We start from the raw sequence: 19,265 nt of genomic DNA on the forward strand, positions 1-19,265 counted from the left end.
TATATCCTCTTAAGAAAATGAAGTATCTGTTTTGAAAATTACTTCAGTTGTCATTATCAATGCTTGCTTGTTCATTTGTTTATTTTCTGATGGGAACAAAATGTAAGTTGCATGAATTTGGTAACAAAATTATTTTGTACAATCAGTAAATGTACCTTTGTATTGTTAATGCTTAATTTGAATGGGATTAAACTTTTCATTCTCAGAAGTGCTGTATTTTCACTGTGTGAAAAACTGCATATTCTTTCCTACTTATTTTAGGAAGGGACAAAGTGCAAATTGTGAGAATTTGATAAAGAATTCATTTATGATTTGAAATCAGTAAACATACTTTTAAAGGAAATGTAGTTTCTGTTTTGAGAATTATTTTGTTTTGTGTAACCTGCAAAAAATTGCCAATTGCTTCCTCCAATTTCTAACAGAGGAAAGCATTAAGATGGGAGAATTTAACAAGTTGGCAACAAAATTGTTTAGTTGTGTTGAAATTTGTACATGCATTTTTCATTCTTTTTTTTTCCCCAGTTAAGAAACTTATTAAGAATCAGCTATTTTTGCAACAAATTGATTGGTCAAGTATTATTAATTTTACTTGTGGTGTTGTAATATTATCCATAATATTTGCATAATTACTTTTGAAGGAAAATTATCAGTGCATTTTTTGGTTTCATAGCTTTATGTGCAGCCCGTTTGCTAGCCTTTTTAAAAGATTTTAAGTGCTTAAACATCTGGGCTATACATATGACTTATGGCAGCTCTACATACTGATAAAATGCTTCATTTAAATGATGATGGGAAAGGCAGTCATCCAAATATGCCCAGAGTACTCTTACCATCATCCATATTACCCCTAACATGATATATGGGTAACTAACACTCTCTGATTTTTTCTTGTTACTCATTATCATTACTTGTAACTTAATACAACTCTGCTTAGTGATAAAGTATGCCTTCCTTTTCCATTGAGGGTGAGAAGAGACAACATGCACAAGTATGGCTAGAGTTCCAACACCCTAAGGTATACAAGTATGGCTAGAAATCCATTAGGGTTGATAAACTTTTTGATTATTCGCTCTTTTTAATCATTAAACTCTGTTAGCCTTAGGAAGCATAATAGAAATTTTGCTGATTTTCTTGTAAAATAGATTTAGTATAAAATCTCAGTGCAGTATGTAGGAGCAGTAGACTGGATATCCTTTCCTTCTGTATTTTCACTTTCCAAGTAAAAGAATCCCACAACATCATATACAAACAGTTAATCTGCTCCATATTAAACTACACCTCACACCTGCCTGGTCTTCTGTCCTCTCAAAAGCTTATACAACAGAGCTGCAAACCATATGAAATAGAGCACTCAGAACAATCACTGGCTGCTTAGCAATCACAAACAACACATAATAAAACAAAGATCTACCCAATACAATCCCACTTCACTATGCTCATTGTTCAGTAGTATGAAGCAGTACAAGACCCTCCCACCCAAACCACTCCATAACTACTACCAACTCCCAAATAGAAATGTATAGCGTATCCTTGCTACACGCTTCATTAACCTGTACTTACAGATCCCTACCACCCCCAACATTTGTAACACTGGCAAAAAACTGAAAAAACACATATCTACTGAAATAACATGACAAGCATTAAGCATAGGTCCTCCCATTTCTGTCTTAAACTCCAGCGTACCAGACACCCCCATCAGAAGCCATCCTCCATACACAAGCATGAGTAATGCTTCCCAGTGTATACTCTGGACATCATTCATCCCTATAACATTACAAACACTGTTTAACATATTCCAAGACCCTTCATGCCCAGCGATGCATCTACCATAAAGAAGACACCAAGCACAAAGTAGTCATGTGCCCAAAACTTTCTGCTCATCAACGCACACAAACACCTTATTATGCTTCAAAACCCATTGTCCCAACTGGTGGATATTGCCAGCTTCGTGAGTGCTGCAGGACCCTAAAAAAGATAAAAGAAATTCTTTGGGTAGGATGTAAATTAGTAAGTATATTCACATTTTGTTTATTACCCGGGACCATTATCTGTGAAAAGGTACTGGTGTTACAGGGCCTTTCCAAAAGCTCCCGTTGCCCAAGGCTGTACTACTTCCCATGGTAGGGAAATGTAAACTCCTTGGAGCAGGAATTTCTGTGAAGACCGAACTCCCAATGATACAGCCTCATCACAGGTTTATACCTCAAGCAAGCAGAGTCCAGAAATGCCTTAGTGTATATGTAAAAAGGAAAGTGAGTGGTTCCAGGTGAAAGTTGGTCTGTGGCATGGGTTTGTAATGTCATCATGGCTTTTTGACTTATTTAACATAGGGTAATGATGGAGGTAAAAGCATGGGTCTTGGAGAGAGGGGCAAGTGGAGGGCAAGTCATAAGGTGGGTGAGGAGGCGAAGGTTCTTTGAGTATTGAGACGTGTGAAAAGAGAGGTCATTATCTAGGAGTTTGAAAATAGGTATGTTTGAAAGTATAGTAGTACCCAGTATGTTGTATGGATGCAAAACATGGGCTATAGATAAGGCTGTGCAGAGCAAGGTGGAGATAATTACCTGTTTGAAATACCTATTTGTACTGTACAGGGAGGGAGTTCTATGCATTTGGGGCCCCATCTCTTTACAAGTTTCTTGCTTAATGTCACGCTGTCCTTTGGTTGTTCTATCCCCACATCTCTCAAAGCACTGTCCACTCTATTGAGCTCCTAAAACCTTAAAGGTTGTGATCAGTCTTCTTTCTTCTAAGGTTGTTGATTTAAAGCCTCCTACCTTTCCCTGTTGTTTAGGTCTTTTAAGTTTGGTACCATCTTTTGTCGCCCTCCTCTGGACCTTTTCTATAAGTTCTTTGTGCTTCCTTATATCCAGTGACCAAACCTGAGAGGCATATTCTAGTGTTGGCCTTATGTTGGATATCAGTAGCTTTCTAAATATTTCTTTATCGTTATCATTGAAAGCTATTTTGATATTTGCCAGCAGACAATTTGCCTCCTTAAACTGTTCTCCTGATATGAGATTCTGGTAACGGATTAGCAACAATGCCTGGTCCCAATTCACACACTGAATTGTGAAGCTTATTTCCCATTAGGTAATAATCATATTAAGGCCATCTTTAGTTTTGTCTCATCCTTATTACTTTACATTAGGTAGAGATGAATTTCATCAACCACATTTTAGACCAATTTTAGATTCTGTTTAAGTCTACTTGTAAGCTGATGCAATCCTCCTTTTATTTCACTTCCCTCATGACCCATGTATCATTTGCAAACATATTCAGGTAGGATTCCATGCCTTCAGGAAAGCTATTGATATAAATCAAGAAGAATATTGGTCCTAGAACCGTACCTGCTGGTCACCTCAACCAATTTGAAAAAGGCTCCTCTGATATGCAAGTGAGAGTTGGGGTGAGGGAATCATTAAAATCTAAGGAGAATAAAAAGGTGAAGGAAGCAAAAGGGGAAATGATAACAGGTAGTGATGGAGTGAGGAGGAGATGGAGTGAGTATTTTGAAGGATTGTTAAATGTGTTTGATGACAGAGGGGCAGATGTAGGGTGTTTAGATCGGGGTTGTATGCAAAGTGAGAGAGTCAGAGAGAATGGTTTAGTGAAAAGAGAAGAGGTGATGAAAGCCTTGTAGAAGATGAAATCCAACGAGGCGGTAGGAGTGGATGGTACTGCAGTTGAATTTGTTAAGAAAAGGGGTGAATGTGTTGTTGATTTGTTGGTATGTGTATGTGTATGTATGGATCATGGTGAAATGCCTGAATTTTGGAGGAATGTATGTATAGTACCATTTATATAAACATAAAGGGAGTAAAGGTGGGTGTTTTAAGTACAGAGGCATAAGTTTGTTGGGTATACCTGGAATATTATATGGGAGAGTATTGATTGAGATATTGACGGCATGTACAGAGCATCAGATTGGAAGGAGCAGTGTGGTTTGAGAAGTGTTAGAGGATGTATGGATCAGATGTTTGCTTTGAAGAATGTTTGTCAGAAATAACTGGAAAAACAGGTGTATTTGTATGTGGCATTTTTGGATCTGGAGAGGGCATATGATAAGGTTGATAGAGATGCTTTGTGGAACATAATAAAAATATATGGTGTGGGAGGAAAGCAGAGATTTCATAGAATATTTTGAACAGTAGACTGATGGAGAAATTTTGGAAAGATTTTGTAGAAGAATGATATGAACAAATCAATAGGTGTTATGTGGTATGTTATATGTGGTGTATCTACACTGTTATAAGCTAGTGATATTTTGGTATGCATCAGCTGAATAGCATTTGTAATGCAGCCATTTGGATTAAGAGTATTGTAGTATTGTAAAAAGAAAGGTTCATACAGAGCACTGAGGTGGTAATGATATGAGAAGGATGAATATGGTTAAATTCATTAAAATTATCTGTTAATGCATAGTGAATAGAAATAAATGTAGTTGAAAAATAAGTGAGGATGTGGTGGAAGGATAAAGTATGGGGGTTATGTTTTATGAGTGTTCTTTCCCAAAGCAATCTCTGGAGATTTGTAGGATTCAGGGCTTATGGAGTTACTGCAAAACCCACCCTCTTGAATATTAGGAGAGGATTTGTGGTAGGCTGACTTTAATTTGATAGCTTATCACATTTGATTATCCTCTAAATCCCCAGAGGAACTGTACACCAAAATCAGTGTGACACACCATTCCTTGTTGGACACATTGGCCGAGTGTTTGCTGGAGCTTCCTCCCCACTTGACCCACAGACAGCAATGGATATAAACAACAGGCTTATGTTGAATTTCATTGCCATGCATCTAGGTAAGTAGTTTTTCTATCAGGTATTTTACTTAAAGCATTTCTTGGGGTGTTGATTATATGTTTTATTATTTTTATTATCTAATGTTTTGTGATTGGATATATGTGGATATATGTTCAATGGACTGAACCAGGGCACATGAAATATCCAGGATAAACCATTGAAAGGTCTGTGGGGCCCTGAGATGGATAGGAGGCTGTGATTTCGGTCATTGAAAATGAAAGCTAGACTGGGTGTGAACGATTGTGGCCTTTTTCGTCTGTTTTCCTGGCGCTTCCTCACTGAAGTGGGGGGTAGCGATGCTATTTCCTGTGTGACGTGGTAGTGTCAGGAAAGGACAAAGGTAGGCAATTATGAGTATGTACATTTGTTTACATGCATATGTCTGTGTATGTGTATGTATATGTGCATGTATGGGCATTTATGTATACATATGTGAATATGAGTGAATGGGCCACTTTGTCTGTTTCCTGGCACCACCTCACTGACGCAGGAAACAGCGATTAAGTATGATGATAATAATAATAATATATGTGTGTCAGATATGGAGGGAACAAGGAGAAGCTGGGAACCAAATTGGAGGTAGAAAGATGGAGTGAAAAAGAGTTTGAGCAATCGGAGCCTGAACATGTAGGAGGGTGAGAGGCGTGCAAGGAATAGAGTGAATTGGAACAATGTGGTATACCGGGGTCTACATGCTGTCAGTGGCTAGAACCAGGGCATGTGAAATGTCTGGGGGAATCCATGGAAAAGTCTGTGGGGCCTGGGAGTTGTGATTTTGGTGCATTACACATGACAGCTAGAAACTGAGTGTAAACGAAAGTGGCCTTTTTTGTCTTTTGTCTGTTTTCCTGGTGCTAACTCCCTGATGCAGGGGTGGCGATGCTGTTTCCTGTGAGGCGGGTTGGTGCCAGGAATGGATGAAGGCAGATGAGTATGAACATGTACATGTGCATATATGTATACTGCTATGTATGTGTATGTATATGTATGTATATTGTATATGTTGATATGTATATGTACATGTACGGGCATGAATGTATATATATGTGTGCATATGAGTGGATGGGTCTTTCTTCATCTGCTTCCTGGTGCTACCTCGATGGGGCAGGGAGGTGCCAGGAATGGATTGGAAGCAAGCAAGTATGAATATGTGCATATGAATATATCTGTATATGTGTATGTTTATGTATGTATATGGGTATATTGATATGTATGTGTATGTATATGTACATGTATGAGCATTTATGAATATATATGTATATATGAGTGGATGGATCATTCTTCGTTTGTTTCCTGGCCCCACCCCACTGATGAGGGAAACAGTGATCAAGTATAATGAATAGAAGATATATGAATATATATATCATTACATATTTATGATTACCAATGTGCATGATTACCAATGTGCATGTGTATGTATATAGTTATATTCAGTGTATGTTAAGCCCATTACAATAAAACAATTATCATCATCAGTATTTTTGATATGTAGGATGTTTGAGTCAGGGAGGTATATGAAGTGAGAGAGTCATGGCAAGTGGTTAGGTGAAAAGACATGAAGTGATAAAAGCCTTGTAAGATGACATGTGGCAACGCAGCTTGCTGGATTGGATGGTGTTGCTGTTGAATTTCTTAAGAAAGAGGATGACTTGTTTACTGGTTAGTTTGGATTTTCGTTTTATGTATAGATCATAGTGAGGTGCATGAGAATTGGTGGAGTGCATGTACAATGCCATTGTTTAAAAGCAAGGGGGACAAAGATGAGTGATTAAACTACAAAAGTATAAGTTTGTTAAGTGGACCTGGTAACTTGTATGAATGATTATGCAATTGAGAGGGTGGTGGCATGCATAGAGCATCAGAATGGGGAGAAAGAATGTGAATTCAGGAGTGGTAGAGGATGTGTGGGTAAGATGTTTGCATTGAAAAATGTTTGAGAAATACTTAGAAAAACAGGATTAGTATGTGACATTTATGGATTTGAAGAAATCATATGACAGGGTTTATGAAACTGCTTTGTGAAAGGTGCTATGAATATATGGTGCGGGAAGAAAGCTATTAGAAGCAGTTAGGTGTTTTTATCAAGAGAATAGGGTATGTTGGTGAACAGATATAGAGTAGTGATTGGTTGCAGGTGAAGATGGGTCTGCAGCAGTTATGTGCAATGTTACAATGGTTTTTGAATTTGTTTATGGATGGGTTGGTGTGGAAGGTAAATGCAAGGGTTTTAGAGAGAGTGGTAGATATGCTGTCTGTCTGGGGTGAGTCAGTTGCTGTTTGCTAATGGCTTGGCACTATTGGCAAATTCAAATGCAAAACTGCAAATGATAGTGTATGAGTTTGGGAGAGTGTGTGAAAGTAGAGAAAAAGAATGTGAATAAAATCTGCAACCATTGCTGTATCATCAGCAAACAACAACTGACACTTCCAAGGACCTCTCATTACCCACAGTTTGCATTCATGCCCCTCTCTCTAAGACTCATTTATCATTTTCAACAACCCATCCATAAACATACTGAATAACAATGGTGACATCCCATACCCCTGCTGCAGACCAACTTTCACTTGGAACCATTCACTCTCCTCTCTTCCTACTCGTACACATGCTCTACAGTCTTAAAAGAAAATTCTCACTGCTTCTAGCAGCTTTCCTCCCATGCCATGTATTAAGATCTTCAACAAGGCATTTCTTTTAATCCTATCATATGCTTTCTCCAGATACATAAATGCCTCATTCATATCTATCTGTTTCTGTAAGGATTTCTCACACATTCTCTAAAGCAGTCACCTGGTCCATACATCCTCTTCTACTTTTGAAACCACACTGCTCCTCCCTAATCTGATGCTGTGTACTTGCCTTCACCATCTCAGTCAATATCCTCCCATACAACTTACCAGGTATACTCAACAACCTTATACCTCTGTTGCTTGAATACTCATCTTTATCTCCCTTGCATTTATACATTGGCATTCCTCCAATCCTCAGGCACCTCACCATGATTCATACATACATTAAAGATCCTTACCAACCAATCACCACTGCAGTCTTCCCCTTTCTTATTAAGTTCAGCTGCAATACCATCCACTCCAGCTGCCTTGCCACATTTTATTTTAAACAGGGCTTTCACCACCTCTTTTATCTTCACCAAACCACTCTCCATGATTCTCTCACTTTGCATAAGACCCCAACCAAAACACCTTACATCTGCCATTCTGTCATCAAACACATTTAAGTCCTTCATAATATTGATTTCATTTCCCTCTCACTTCATCACTACCTGTTACCACTTCCCCTTTTACCCTCTTCACTGATGTTCCTATTTGTTCTCTTGTTTTGTTTTGTTTTTTGCACATTATTTACCTCCTTCCTAAATGTTTCCTTATTCTTACTAAAGTTTACTGATACTCATTCAGCCCTACTCTCATTTGCCCTCTTTTTCTTGCCCTTTTGCTGCACAATCATTTGCACTGCTTCCCTGTAAGTGCTGCCCAGATGCCTCTCTATTCTCTTTCATTAGCAACTTTACTTCTTCATCCCACCTCTCACTACCCTTTCTAATCTGCCCACCTCCCACCTTTTACATGCCACATGCATCTCTTACACTTGCCATCAATTTCCCATGCTTCATGTATTCTCACCTTTTGCTATTCTGTACTCATTCTCTCCTGGTATTTCTTCACAAAAGTTTCTTTTCCATGCTTGATTGGCATTCCTTGTTAGCACCATATGGCCAGGAACATACAAAGAAAGACCACATTCACTCCTATCACCTTCTGTAGTTGTCATAAGTAATGCACCGAAACCACAATTCCCTATCCACATCCAGGCCCCACAGATCTTTCCATGGTTAACCCCGGATGCTTCACATGCCTTGGTTCAGTACATTGACAACACATTGACCCCATTATACCACATCGTTCCAATTCACTCTATCCCGTGCATGCCTTTCACCCTCCCACATCTTCTGGCCCATTGCTCACAATCTTTGTATCTTCATCCTACCATCACCAAATTGGACTCTCACTTCTACTTGTTCCCTCCACTTCTGACACATATATCCTTTGTCAACCTCTCCTCGTTCTCTCTGTATGTCCAAACCATTTCAGCACACCCTCTTCAATTCTCTCAACCACTTTTTTTTTCTAAGTTATGTGTGTGAGGTCATATTCATGAGGTGATGGTATTCATATCCAAAGCTATATCAATGTTGCAAGTTGCATGAGTCTTATTTTTTTGATAACTGCCTATATTACTAGTCCCCACCAATAACCTGACTGATTTTCCCAGTATTTTAACTTAAAAATGAATTATGATTTGGAAGTAGTAAACTGAAAACTTAGTTTTGTGAGGTGTAGTGTAGAGCAGTTTTGGGGTGGAAGTAATGTTTTGTGGACCTGGCTACTGATTAATATTTCCTTTTTTTCCTATTACTTAGAATTCTATATCTTTGTAATATCCTCTTAATGTCTACATTATCTTCGAAGTGGTGGATCTTTATTTTGGCTAAGAATGACTCCTCCTTCACAGGTGAGAAGGCTGCTTCACTCAACAATTATGTGCACTATCTTGAGAGCCAGAAAGATAAAATGGTTTATGGGCTTTATGGTAAAGGGAAAGTCATGCTTGGATGGGATCATGGTGCTCATATTTAATTGTTACTAACAATTCTTGCAATCTGGTGGAGGTTATGCCCTGTAACTGCATCAGCACCAGCTTTTGGTTTCTCTCTAGATGCTTTGCACTGGTGTTGGTTCAGAGTGTTTCACAAAAAAAATCTTTTTTAGTAGGGTATTCCTTTATTCAGTGTGTTAACAAGAAAAATGTACTGACTAACAGGTTCCAAAAATCACTCCACTGAAGTTACCTTCCTTCACAGGAGGAAAATTAGAACTTCAGAATAAATATGAAATATTCCTGGAGAACTGGCAGGGTTCCATAGTCTATGGCTTATATGGAAACAGGAAGTATAAGCTTAATTCAAAACTCTAACTGCCTTAAACAACAGGAAACATTATCACAAAATGGTGAGGTTTAGAATAATGATTTTTCTGAATCATGAATTAGATTAAACCTTAACAATGTGTTCCATGACTCGTGCACTTGCAGTCAAAATTTTTTACTCTATATACATCTCAGGGGCCCGATGTTGATGATGTGATAAAAGATCCTCAGGCAGTTGGATATTTAAGTAGTGAGCAAATGACATGCATGTATTAGAATTTTATTGGTCATTAATGATCAGTCTTTATTAAGAACTGAATTATCATAACAAATAGCTAGGTTTAAACTGCATCCTTTATTCCCAAAATGTAGCCATGCCTTCTTTATTAGAGAAGCTAATGAAATACATCAGATGATTTAGGTAGATTTAAGACAGTATTTTTGCTAGGATGCAGGAAGAGTAGTTATAGTTAGGGTAGTTAGCTGTCTTTGTTAGCAATGGTTCAAAAAGTAAGTAAGGAAAATACCATCATCAAATCATTTTGTATTAAAATCATGTCTTATCCTTGTTAGGTACCTGTATGGTTAATAAAGTTGTTAACAGATGCATCATCCATGTTCTCATCAAATACATGAGTTACTGACTCTGGTGATAAACAAAAGTAACTGTTATTAGTTTTTCTTACCTCTGATCTTTCACTGTTTAGGTAGATGGTGAATGTAAAGAACTATATTTGTATATAAGAAAGTGTTAAGCCACAAATTGTACAGTTTAGATTACATACATTTATCAGGTAATGAATGAAAAAGCTTTGAAGATTGTAGTTTGCACAGTATTTTAGTCATTCCAGAAGTAGGGTAGAGATTGAAGATTGTAGTTTGCACAGTATTTTAGTCATTCCAGAAGTAGGATAGAGCATAAAATATATAGTGTTTTATAAATTCAGTAATGTTTACAGATGTGTGTTAACTATGTATGTCTGATACCTAACCTGTGTCTTAGGCTAGCTGTAAGCTATATTCTGCAAGTGAATCAGGATAACATATTTAGTCTTAATCAGACAGTATGGTCTGTGTGCTTGTCTACAGCTGCTTTTGTACTCATCAACGGAATTATATACTTTGCCAGTGTTCAAATGAAGTGACAAAGTAGTAAAGTTGCCATCCTGTTATTGCAGTGCAAAATATATTTTTTGAAAGAACTAAGGTATGTGCTTCACAAATAAGGTACCTCTGAACAGGATTTCAGGAACAATACACACTGTAGATGTGAGATAGGTCATATTTTATGGAACTGCTATGCATATGAGGAAATGTAACATGTTTTGAACAGATAATTAAGTAATTGTGTGCATGGTCAAAATTATTGTGCCATCAATTTATGGAAGGAGGCATTATTACCTATTAGTGATTACCTCTTTTTCCTCTGTGCAGAGGGAGGTTTACACTCTTGGGGCCACATATCTTGAACATTCTTTACTATCATACAACCTCTTAAATTTATGTATGCTATCTGCATTAATCTTCTTCAGTCACTGTTTCATTCATCCACCACTCTTACAACAAAAGTACTTCTTTACATCCTCATCAATAAGTTTCTTACTTAATTCATATTATGTCCTCTGGTTGCCCTATCCAACATCTCTTGAAAAACAGTTCACAGTCCGCATCTTTGATCTCTCTTAAAACTTAGAGATTGTCAACAGGTCACCCCTGTCTTTTCCAAGGTGGGTAGATATAAAGTCTCCAGCCTTTCTTTGTAAGTCAGCCCTTATGATTGTTGGGTCCATCTTTTGCCCTTCTTTGGGTCTTTTATATGAGTTCTTTGTGCTTCTTAGGTGTGGTGACTGAACCTAAAATGCACATTCAAATTTTGGCATAAGATATGAATAACTTGCTAGATATTTCCTTTTCCTTATACCTGAAAGTCATTCTGATATTTTCCAACAGACAGTTTATCTTCCTTATTGTCCTTCTGATATACATAGGCTTCTAGCAACAGTTAAGGACAATGTCACATCCTAAGTCCTTGTACACAGAATTCTGGAGCATATTTCCTTCTAGGTAATAATCTTATCGAGGCCATCTTTTACTCTGTCAAATCCTCATTACTTTACATTTACCTGCATTCAATTTCATCAACCACATTTCAGATAGCCTAAGTTATACTTACATTTTTAAATTTATATCTGCTACAGAAGAGTAGCACACTCGTGTGAGTGTTGGTGACTAGGTAATTTACCAGATGTTGTTCTTGCTTTGTTTTCATAATTCCCACAGATGCCACATTAAAATCACATGCATTCATTTGAAGTTTACGTTTGCCTATATATGCATTATCCCTGGGGACAGGGGAGAAAGAATACTTCTCACGTATTCCCTGCGTGTCATAGAAGGCGACTAAAAGGGGAGGAAGCGGGGGCTGGAAATCCTCCCCTCCTGTTCTTGATTTTCCAAAAAAAGGAACAGAGAAGGGGGCCAAGTGAGGATATTCCCTCTAAGGCTTAGTCCTCTGTTCTTAACACTACTTCGCTAATGCGGGAAACGGCAAATATGTATGAAGTATATATATGTATATCATACAAACCTGCAACAGCCAGGATCATACCCGGGACCCCTGCATGGCAGGCTGGAGCACTACTGCTAGACCTAGCAGTAGCGTTTCTGCCTGCCATGCAGGGGTCCTGGCTGTTGGAGGTTTGTATGTTATATGGAAGTGCACCTTTATATGCAATATATTCGTAGAGGATGTCTAGATCAGGTGTTTGCTGTGAATAATGTATGTGAGAAATACTTAGAAAAACAGATGGATTTGTATGTAGCATTTATGGATCTGGAGAAGGCATATGATAGAGTTGATAGAGATGCTTTGTGGAAGGTATTAAGAGTATATGGTGTGGGAGGTAAGTTGCTTGAAGCAGTGAAAAGTTTTTATCAAGGATGTAAGGCATGTGTACAAGTAGGAAGAGAGGAAAGTGATTGGTTCCCAGTGAATGTCGGTTTGCGGCAGGGGTGCGTGATGTCTCCATGGTTGTTTAATTTGTTTATGGATAGGGTTGTTAGGGAGGTGAATGCAAGAGTTTTGGAGAGAGGGGACAAGTAAGCAGTCTGTTGTGGATGAGAGAGCTTGGGAAGTGAGTCAGTTGTTGTTTGCTGATGATACAGCTCTGGTGGCTGATTTGGTGAGAAACTGCAGAAGTTGATGACTGAGTTTGGTAAAGTGTGTGAAAGAAGAAAAGTGAGAGTAAATGTGAATAAGAGCAAGGTTATTAGGTTCAGTAGGGTTGAGGGACAAGTTAATTGGGAGGTAAGTTTGAATGGAGAAAAACTGGAGGAAGTGAAGTGTTTTAGATATCTGGGAGTGGATTTGGCAGCAGATGGAACCATGGAAGTGGATGTGAATCACAGGGTGGGGGAGGAGGCGAAGGAACTGGGAGCATTGAAGAATGTGTTGAAGGCGAGAATGTTATCTTGGAGAGCAAAAATGGGTATGTTTGAAGGAATGGTGGCTCCAACAATGTTATATGGTTGCGAGGCATGGGCTATAGATAGGGTTGTGCAGAGGAGGGTGGATGTGTTGGAAATGAAATGTTTGAGGACAATATGTGGTGTGAGGTGGTTTGATCGAGTAAGTAATGAAAGGGTAAGAGAGATGTGTGATAATAAAAAGAGTGTGGTTGAGAGAGCAGAGGAGGGTGTATTGAAATGGTTTGGTCACATGGAGGGAATGAGTGAGGAATGATTGACCAAGAGGATATATATGTCAGAGGTGGAGGGAACAAGAAGTGGGAGACCAAATTGAAGGTGGAAGGATGGAGTGAAAAACATTTTGAGTGATCAGGGCCTGAACATACAGGAGGGTGAAAGGCGCACAAGGAATGGAGTGAATTGGAATGATGTGGTATACCGGGGTCAGCGTGCTGTCAATGGATTGAACTGGGGCATGTGAAGTGTCTGGGGTAAACCATGGAAAGTTTTGTGGGGCCTGGATATGGAAATGAAGCAGTGGTTTCAGTGCATAAAAAATGTGGCCTTTGTTGTCTTTTCCTAGTGCTACCTCACGCATGTGTTGGGGGGAGGGGGGTGCTGTTTCATGTGTGGCGGGATGGCGACGGGAATGGATGAAGGCAGCAAGTATGAATATGTACATGTGTATATATGTCTGTGTATGTATATGTATGTATACGTTGAAATGTATAGGTATGTATATGTGCAGTGTGGGCATTTATGTATATGTGCAGTGTGGGCATTTATGTATATGCATGTGTATGTGGGTGGGTTGGGCCATTCTTTTGTCTGTTTCCTTGCGCTACCTTGCCAACATGGGAGACAGTGACTAAGCATAACACAATATAATAATACATGTATATATATATATCAGTGAATGGAACCATGGAAGCAGAAGTGAGTCACATAGTGGGGGAGGAGGCGAAGGTTCTGGGAGTGATGAAGAATGTGGAAGGAGAACGTTATCTTGGAGAGCAAAAATGGGTATGTTTGAAGGAATAGTAGTTCCAGCAATTGTATATGTTGGACATGAGATGTTTGAGGACAATGTGTGGTGTGAGGTGGTTTGATCAAGTAAGTAATGAAAGGATAAGAGAGATGTGTGGAAATAAAAAGAATGTGGTTGAGAGAGCAGAAGAGGGTGCGTTGAAGTGGTTTGGATACATGGAGAGAATGAGTGAGGAGAGATTGACATAGAGGATATATGTCAGAGGTTGAGGGAACAAGGAGAAGCGGGAGACCAAATTGGAGGCGGAGGGATGGAGTGAAAAAGATTATGAGTGGCCGGGGCCTAAACATACAGGAGGGTGAGAGGCATGCAAGGAATAGAGTGAATTGGAACGATGTGGTAGATTGGAGTCGACATGCTGTCAATGGACCAAACCAGGGCTTGTGAAACTTCTGGGGTAAACCATGGAAAGGTCTGTGGGGCCTGGATGTTGATAAGGAGCTGTGGTTTCAGTGCATCCCACATGACAGCTAGAGACTAAGTGTGAACAAATGTGGCCTTTTTGTCTGTTGTCCCAACACTACCTCTCTGAAGCAGGGGGTAGTGATGCTGTTTTCTGTGGGGTGGGGTAGCACCAAGAATGGATGAAGGTAAGCAAGTACGAATATGTACATGTTTCTGTTCTCCTTAAGCATCAAAGTTTATGATATATTGCTGTTTTTAATTATAATGCAGTTGTACAAAATTTTCACAGTTCTGCATATCCTCCCTAGTACTTAAACTGTATGACTAGCATTTTATATGTATGAATATTCACCCTCACTTCATTGAAAATTGGTTCAAACACTTTCTTGGAAAAGAAGACTTAAGAACAGTTATTACTTGACTGCATAGTTGTTCCAACATTTTAAGTACAATAAGCCTTTTCACATTTATTTCAGTGCATAGATTGTATAACTGCTTCATCAGTGAAGATTTTATATTTGTCATTCAAGTCAACCAGTCCCCTGTGTCAATTGGATAGCATAACAGAAACTGAGATTGCTTTGTCTGTCGTCATCATCATGTGTTATCCATTCATCTCTTCATCTGTTGTCTACTCATTTATCATTCATCTGTCCATTGTCCATACGTCCCTTTTCAGGAGTCACACTTTAACCTTACAGCATTGGATATAACTTGAAAATTCAGTGGTGAAAGACCCATAACCTTAACTTGGATTCTTACCAAGTTATGTCCTACAAAAATGGTTTATCATGGAAATTAATGTGACTCATAGCTTGAAAATTTCACCTTTGGCCTTGGAACTTAAAACTCTTTCAGCTTTCCACAGTCATTATATCTGTCTATATATATCTCTGATGCCTGTTCCAACTGGACCTCCATCAATGAGGTGGTTACGGCAATAGTCTCCTTAACTAGTAGACTCAAGAGCCGCTTCTTAGCCTTTAGTATATAATGCTTAACAGGCCACTGGCAGAGGGCAACTTTAGTGCAGTATATACTGAACTTCCTTCTTCATATTTCGACTGACTTCTTTTACCTAATGCTCCTACCAAGTTCTACCAAATGCTACAGCCTAAATGTTCCTACCCTCTATCTACTGTTCCTACCATTTTGCCAAAAGGCAGGGCTAGCTCACTGGAGGAAAATCTAGAGTTATGAAGAATGAACTGTGTGACTTAGTGTTGTCAAGTGTTATGTATGACTAGGAGAGATTGTATGTTTGGAGGAGGCAGAAAGAAAAGACAGCTAGACAGCTACCTGAGTCAGAGGAGTACAACTTGACAACCACTGAGGTGCTGGCTCACTAACCTTCCCAATAACCTGGTGGGTAGTACTGGTAAAATACCTCCCTGGTCATTGTTTGCCTACCATCTGCTACCAACTAACATTATATCCTACCAATCATATTTCCTTCCTAATATATATGCTGTCCTACACAATCAACGAGTGTTCCATAGATCTCTACTACACCATACAGTACAGACTCAAAACTCTCTGAGTAATATTTTCTTAAATTATGAATACATACCTCCTGCCCCAGGAGTCCCTTCTATCCTTATGTATGTAATGTAGTATACAATTTCAGTAAATTTTTTATACTTCCTTTGTAGCCCATCTTGTAACCATTATCAGTATTACACCATGTTGGCTACATCTGTTGACTTACAAATTTTATCTTTCATGTATCTGTTGAAGTTACAAGTGAAATTTGAGCTTAATGTCAGATGCCTTTAATAAACAATATTTAGATTTTCATTTTTGTATACCCTGCTGCTTTTTAAGTGTTATGAGTGTTTATTTTAGAATGAAAATTTGACCACATTAATTTTATTTTACTGAAGATTTTAAGTTCTAATCATGAATAGATTTATTTCTGTTTCTTTGACTCTAGAATAAGGTGTTCATAGTGATTAATTGAATATTGTAAAGGCATTCTCTGTAATATGAAATTTCAAAGAACATTGTTCTAAATGCTGAAGTACCTTAGATTTGAAACTGTTTGTACCTCTGAATTGAGCTGTATGACATCAGAGAGATTATTTGCTGATTGATATGGATTATTACTGCATTACAAACACTGCTTCAAATATCCTTAGACCCTTTATGCCCATGATGCATCTACCTTAAAAAAGACACTGAGCACTTACTGCTCAATTGTCCTGCACTTTCTTAGAGATGCTCTTGATGGGAAAATCAGCCTTAACTTCCCTCCATGTTGACTCAGTACCTAGAGTATAAATCCATCTCCAGATTCACAGAGTTACAGCTGTGATTAACTGTGTTGTGAACATATAAGTGTTCGAAAAGGCTTAGTTAAGATGACCGACAATCAGTTACAACGTTGTAACTGGAGGAGGAATGATGATGATAGGGCCCTGTCACGGAAACCCTTCTTAATAGAGGAATTTGGGTAACATGCTAGAGTTGATAATGATTTCTCTGGTATGTTCATTTATAAAGTTACACAGTTGTCATTCTATGATTTAGGTATGACTGATTGTAGTAATTTATGTTGTAGGTCATTTGTCCACACTTTGTCAAAGGCTCTGCTTGTCTTGTATTACTGAACAATTTATTCCTTGTCCTCAGGAGATAGCAATTTTTTCTGCTGTAGTCACAAATGCTGAGGTGGTGCTTTTGCCATATTGATTATAGTTATAAAGGTTGTTTTCAAGGTGTCCTCTGAACCTTCGTTTTCAAAAAGTTTCCCTGAGACTTCCAGGAGGGGATTTTGGATAGTAGATATTTGGATGTTTCTAACATTCCTGATTTTGGTATCATTTTCACTCCTGTGCTTAGCATAGCACTGGATATTTTAAGAAAGTGTTGAAGTCTTTGGAGGTAGCATGCTGATTTGCCTCTTGTCTGTTTTACTTTTTCCTGGGGCTGAGTTCTTGGTTTTCTGGATGGCTCTACAATTTCCAGGCAAGCCAATTGTTACTGACAGGCAGTCGTTACAGAATGGTTGGGCTAAGTCTATATTGTTACGTGGGATGGTTCTTTCTCTGTTCTACATCAGCCAATCAGTTCAAACTTTTTCATGATCGTGGTTATAGTTTCTGTTTTCTTCAGGTGTAAACTTGAAGTTTTTCCATGTGTTCATGAATTGTTTCCATACCTTCATCATCATTAGTTTTGTTATTACTGACTCTCAGATATTTGACGTTACCTCTGGGATTCCATGTAAGCATGAATGTCTGATTCCTTGTCAGAATACTTTTAGGTCAGTATGTTTCTGTGCTAGGAATTTCATCATATTTTCCCTGTGAAGGTTATGTTGATCTCTTCCTTTTCCACTTAGGTTTGTTGGTCTTTACCATGTTGCTATAGAGTATATGCCCAGGCATAGGAAGTTGCATATGCTAGAACATCAGTGAAACAGTATTTAGTTTCTATCATTTCTTGAGTGGACAGAAGGTATGACAATGTCTTATATCTGGTAATGGGGATTGCAGTTGATTGCACCTTTATGATGGTTTCTAACCACTTATCTAAAGCCTTGTCTGTTTCATCAGTTTGCATCCATACAAGATTGATACTGTGGAGATTTTTTTTTCATTGTTTCACTAAATAGGTTCCCGTTGACTTTCTTGGTAATCAGTCATTATTTACCTAGGTTGAGGACTGGAGTGGTTGATATGGTGACTCCTGGGAATATGGTTGTTGCTTTTGTGACCTTGTCTGATGTGGATATTGTTAATAGGTTTTGTCATTATCAATCATGATATCCATTGTGGTAAGGGCTGATTGACCACTAAGGATTGGGAAGTTTGGCCTCAAGTGTTGAGTATGAGAACTTTTTATTAGTTTTGTTATATTTCTGCCTGTGGTGTTTGTAGCAGGGTGCTTAAGGTTTGTATGTCATGCATTACAATCACCATTGATACAGGCTGGTTCTTTTATCCAAAGGATCTTGCAGTAATTTGGTAATATAAATCATCCCTTCCTTGAGGATATAGGTTGTGGCAATATTAATTGAACCCACTGATGTTATTTCTTTTTTGATAAGCAGTCAGAAAACTGAAAGTTATCTAAGATTTTGTGTTGTAGGCCCTGCCCTTCCTAACATCTATTGCCACACCTGTGTAAAGTAATTCAAGTAGTTCAGGTAAAAGGTAAAATAAAAATCCTGGGATTTTATTTGGTTGTTTGAGACACCATGGCTGTTTATAAGAACAACGTCGGTTTTTCCATCTCGTGTGCATTTAAAAGGTCAAAGCATTTGTTTGTCCTATGTTGCACATTAAGTTGAATAATTTCTATCACTGAAGTGTAATGGGTGAAAGTTATTTATCTGCTTTTGGTATCACTATAGTTTCACGCTGATTTGTGAGATAGTGGTATGTCACTGAAGGAGGGGAAGGGGGGCTGAGAAGTATATTCCTGGTCTGTAATTGTAAGTTTGAGTGTTTGTGTATTATCTTGTACATCACTGGAAAAGAGTGTTCATGTGAAAAGAGCAGAGGTGTGAAACACCTAAAGAGGTATAATCATGGAAAATACATAGGCTGCAATAATTTCTGGCAACATGGAGTTCAGCAGCCAAACATCAAGG

The 19,265-nt window shown here is 38.3% G+C and overlaps 1 protein-coding gene across 4 annotated transcripts in view; it reads left to right on the forward strand.

The window, feature by feature from the left end:
* Positions 1-16,459, forward strand: part of LOC139758161 (platelet-activating factor acetylhydrolase-like) — a 95,249-nt gene extending 78,790 nt beyond the window's left edge. For 3 of the 4 annotated variants that reach the window (XM_071679327.1, XM_071679347.1, XM_071679356.1), the window contains 2 exons: positions 4,656-4,804; positions 9,334-16,459. In XM_071679327.1, the coding sequence (XP_071535428.1) occupies positions 4,656-4,804; positions 9,334-9,458 (274 nt within the window). In that variant the 3' untranslated portion in view covers positions 9,459-16,459. The remainder of the gene's footprint in view (positions 1-4,655; positions 4,805-9,333) is intronic. The other variant, XM_071679337.1, reaches the window with a different exon arrangement.
* The last annotated feature ends 2,806 nt before the right edge of the window (positions 16,460-19,265 follow it).

The sequence above is a fragment of the Panulirus ornatus genome, chromosome 2 (assembly GCF_036320965.1).
Source record: "Panulirus ornatus isolate Po-2019 chromosome 2, ASM3632096v1, whole genome shotgun sequence".
NCBI lineage: Eukaryota > Metazoa > Arthropoda > Malacostraca > Decapoda > Palinuridae > Panulirus > Panulirus ornatus.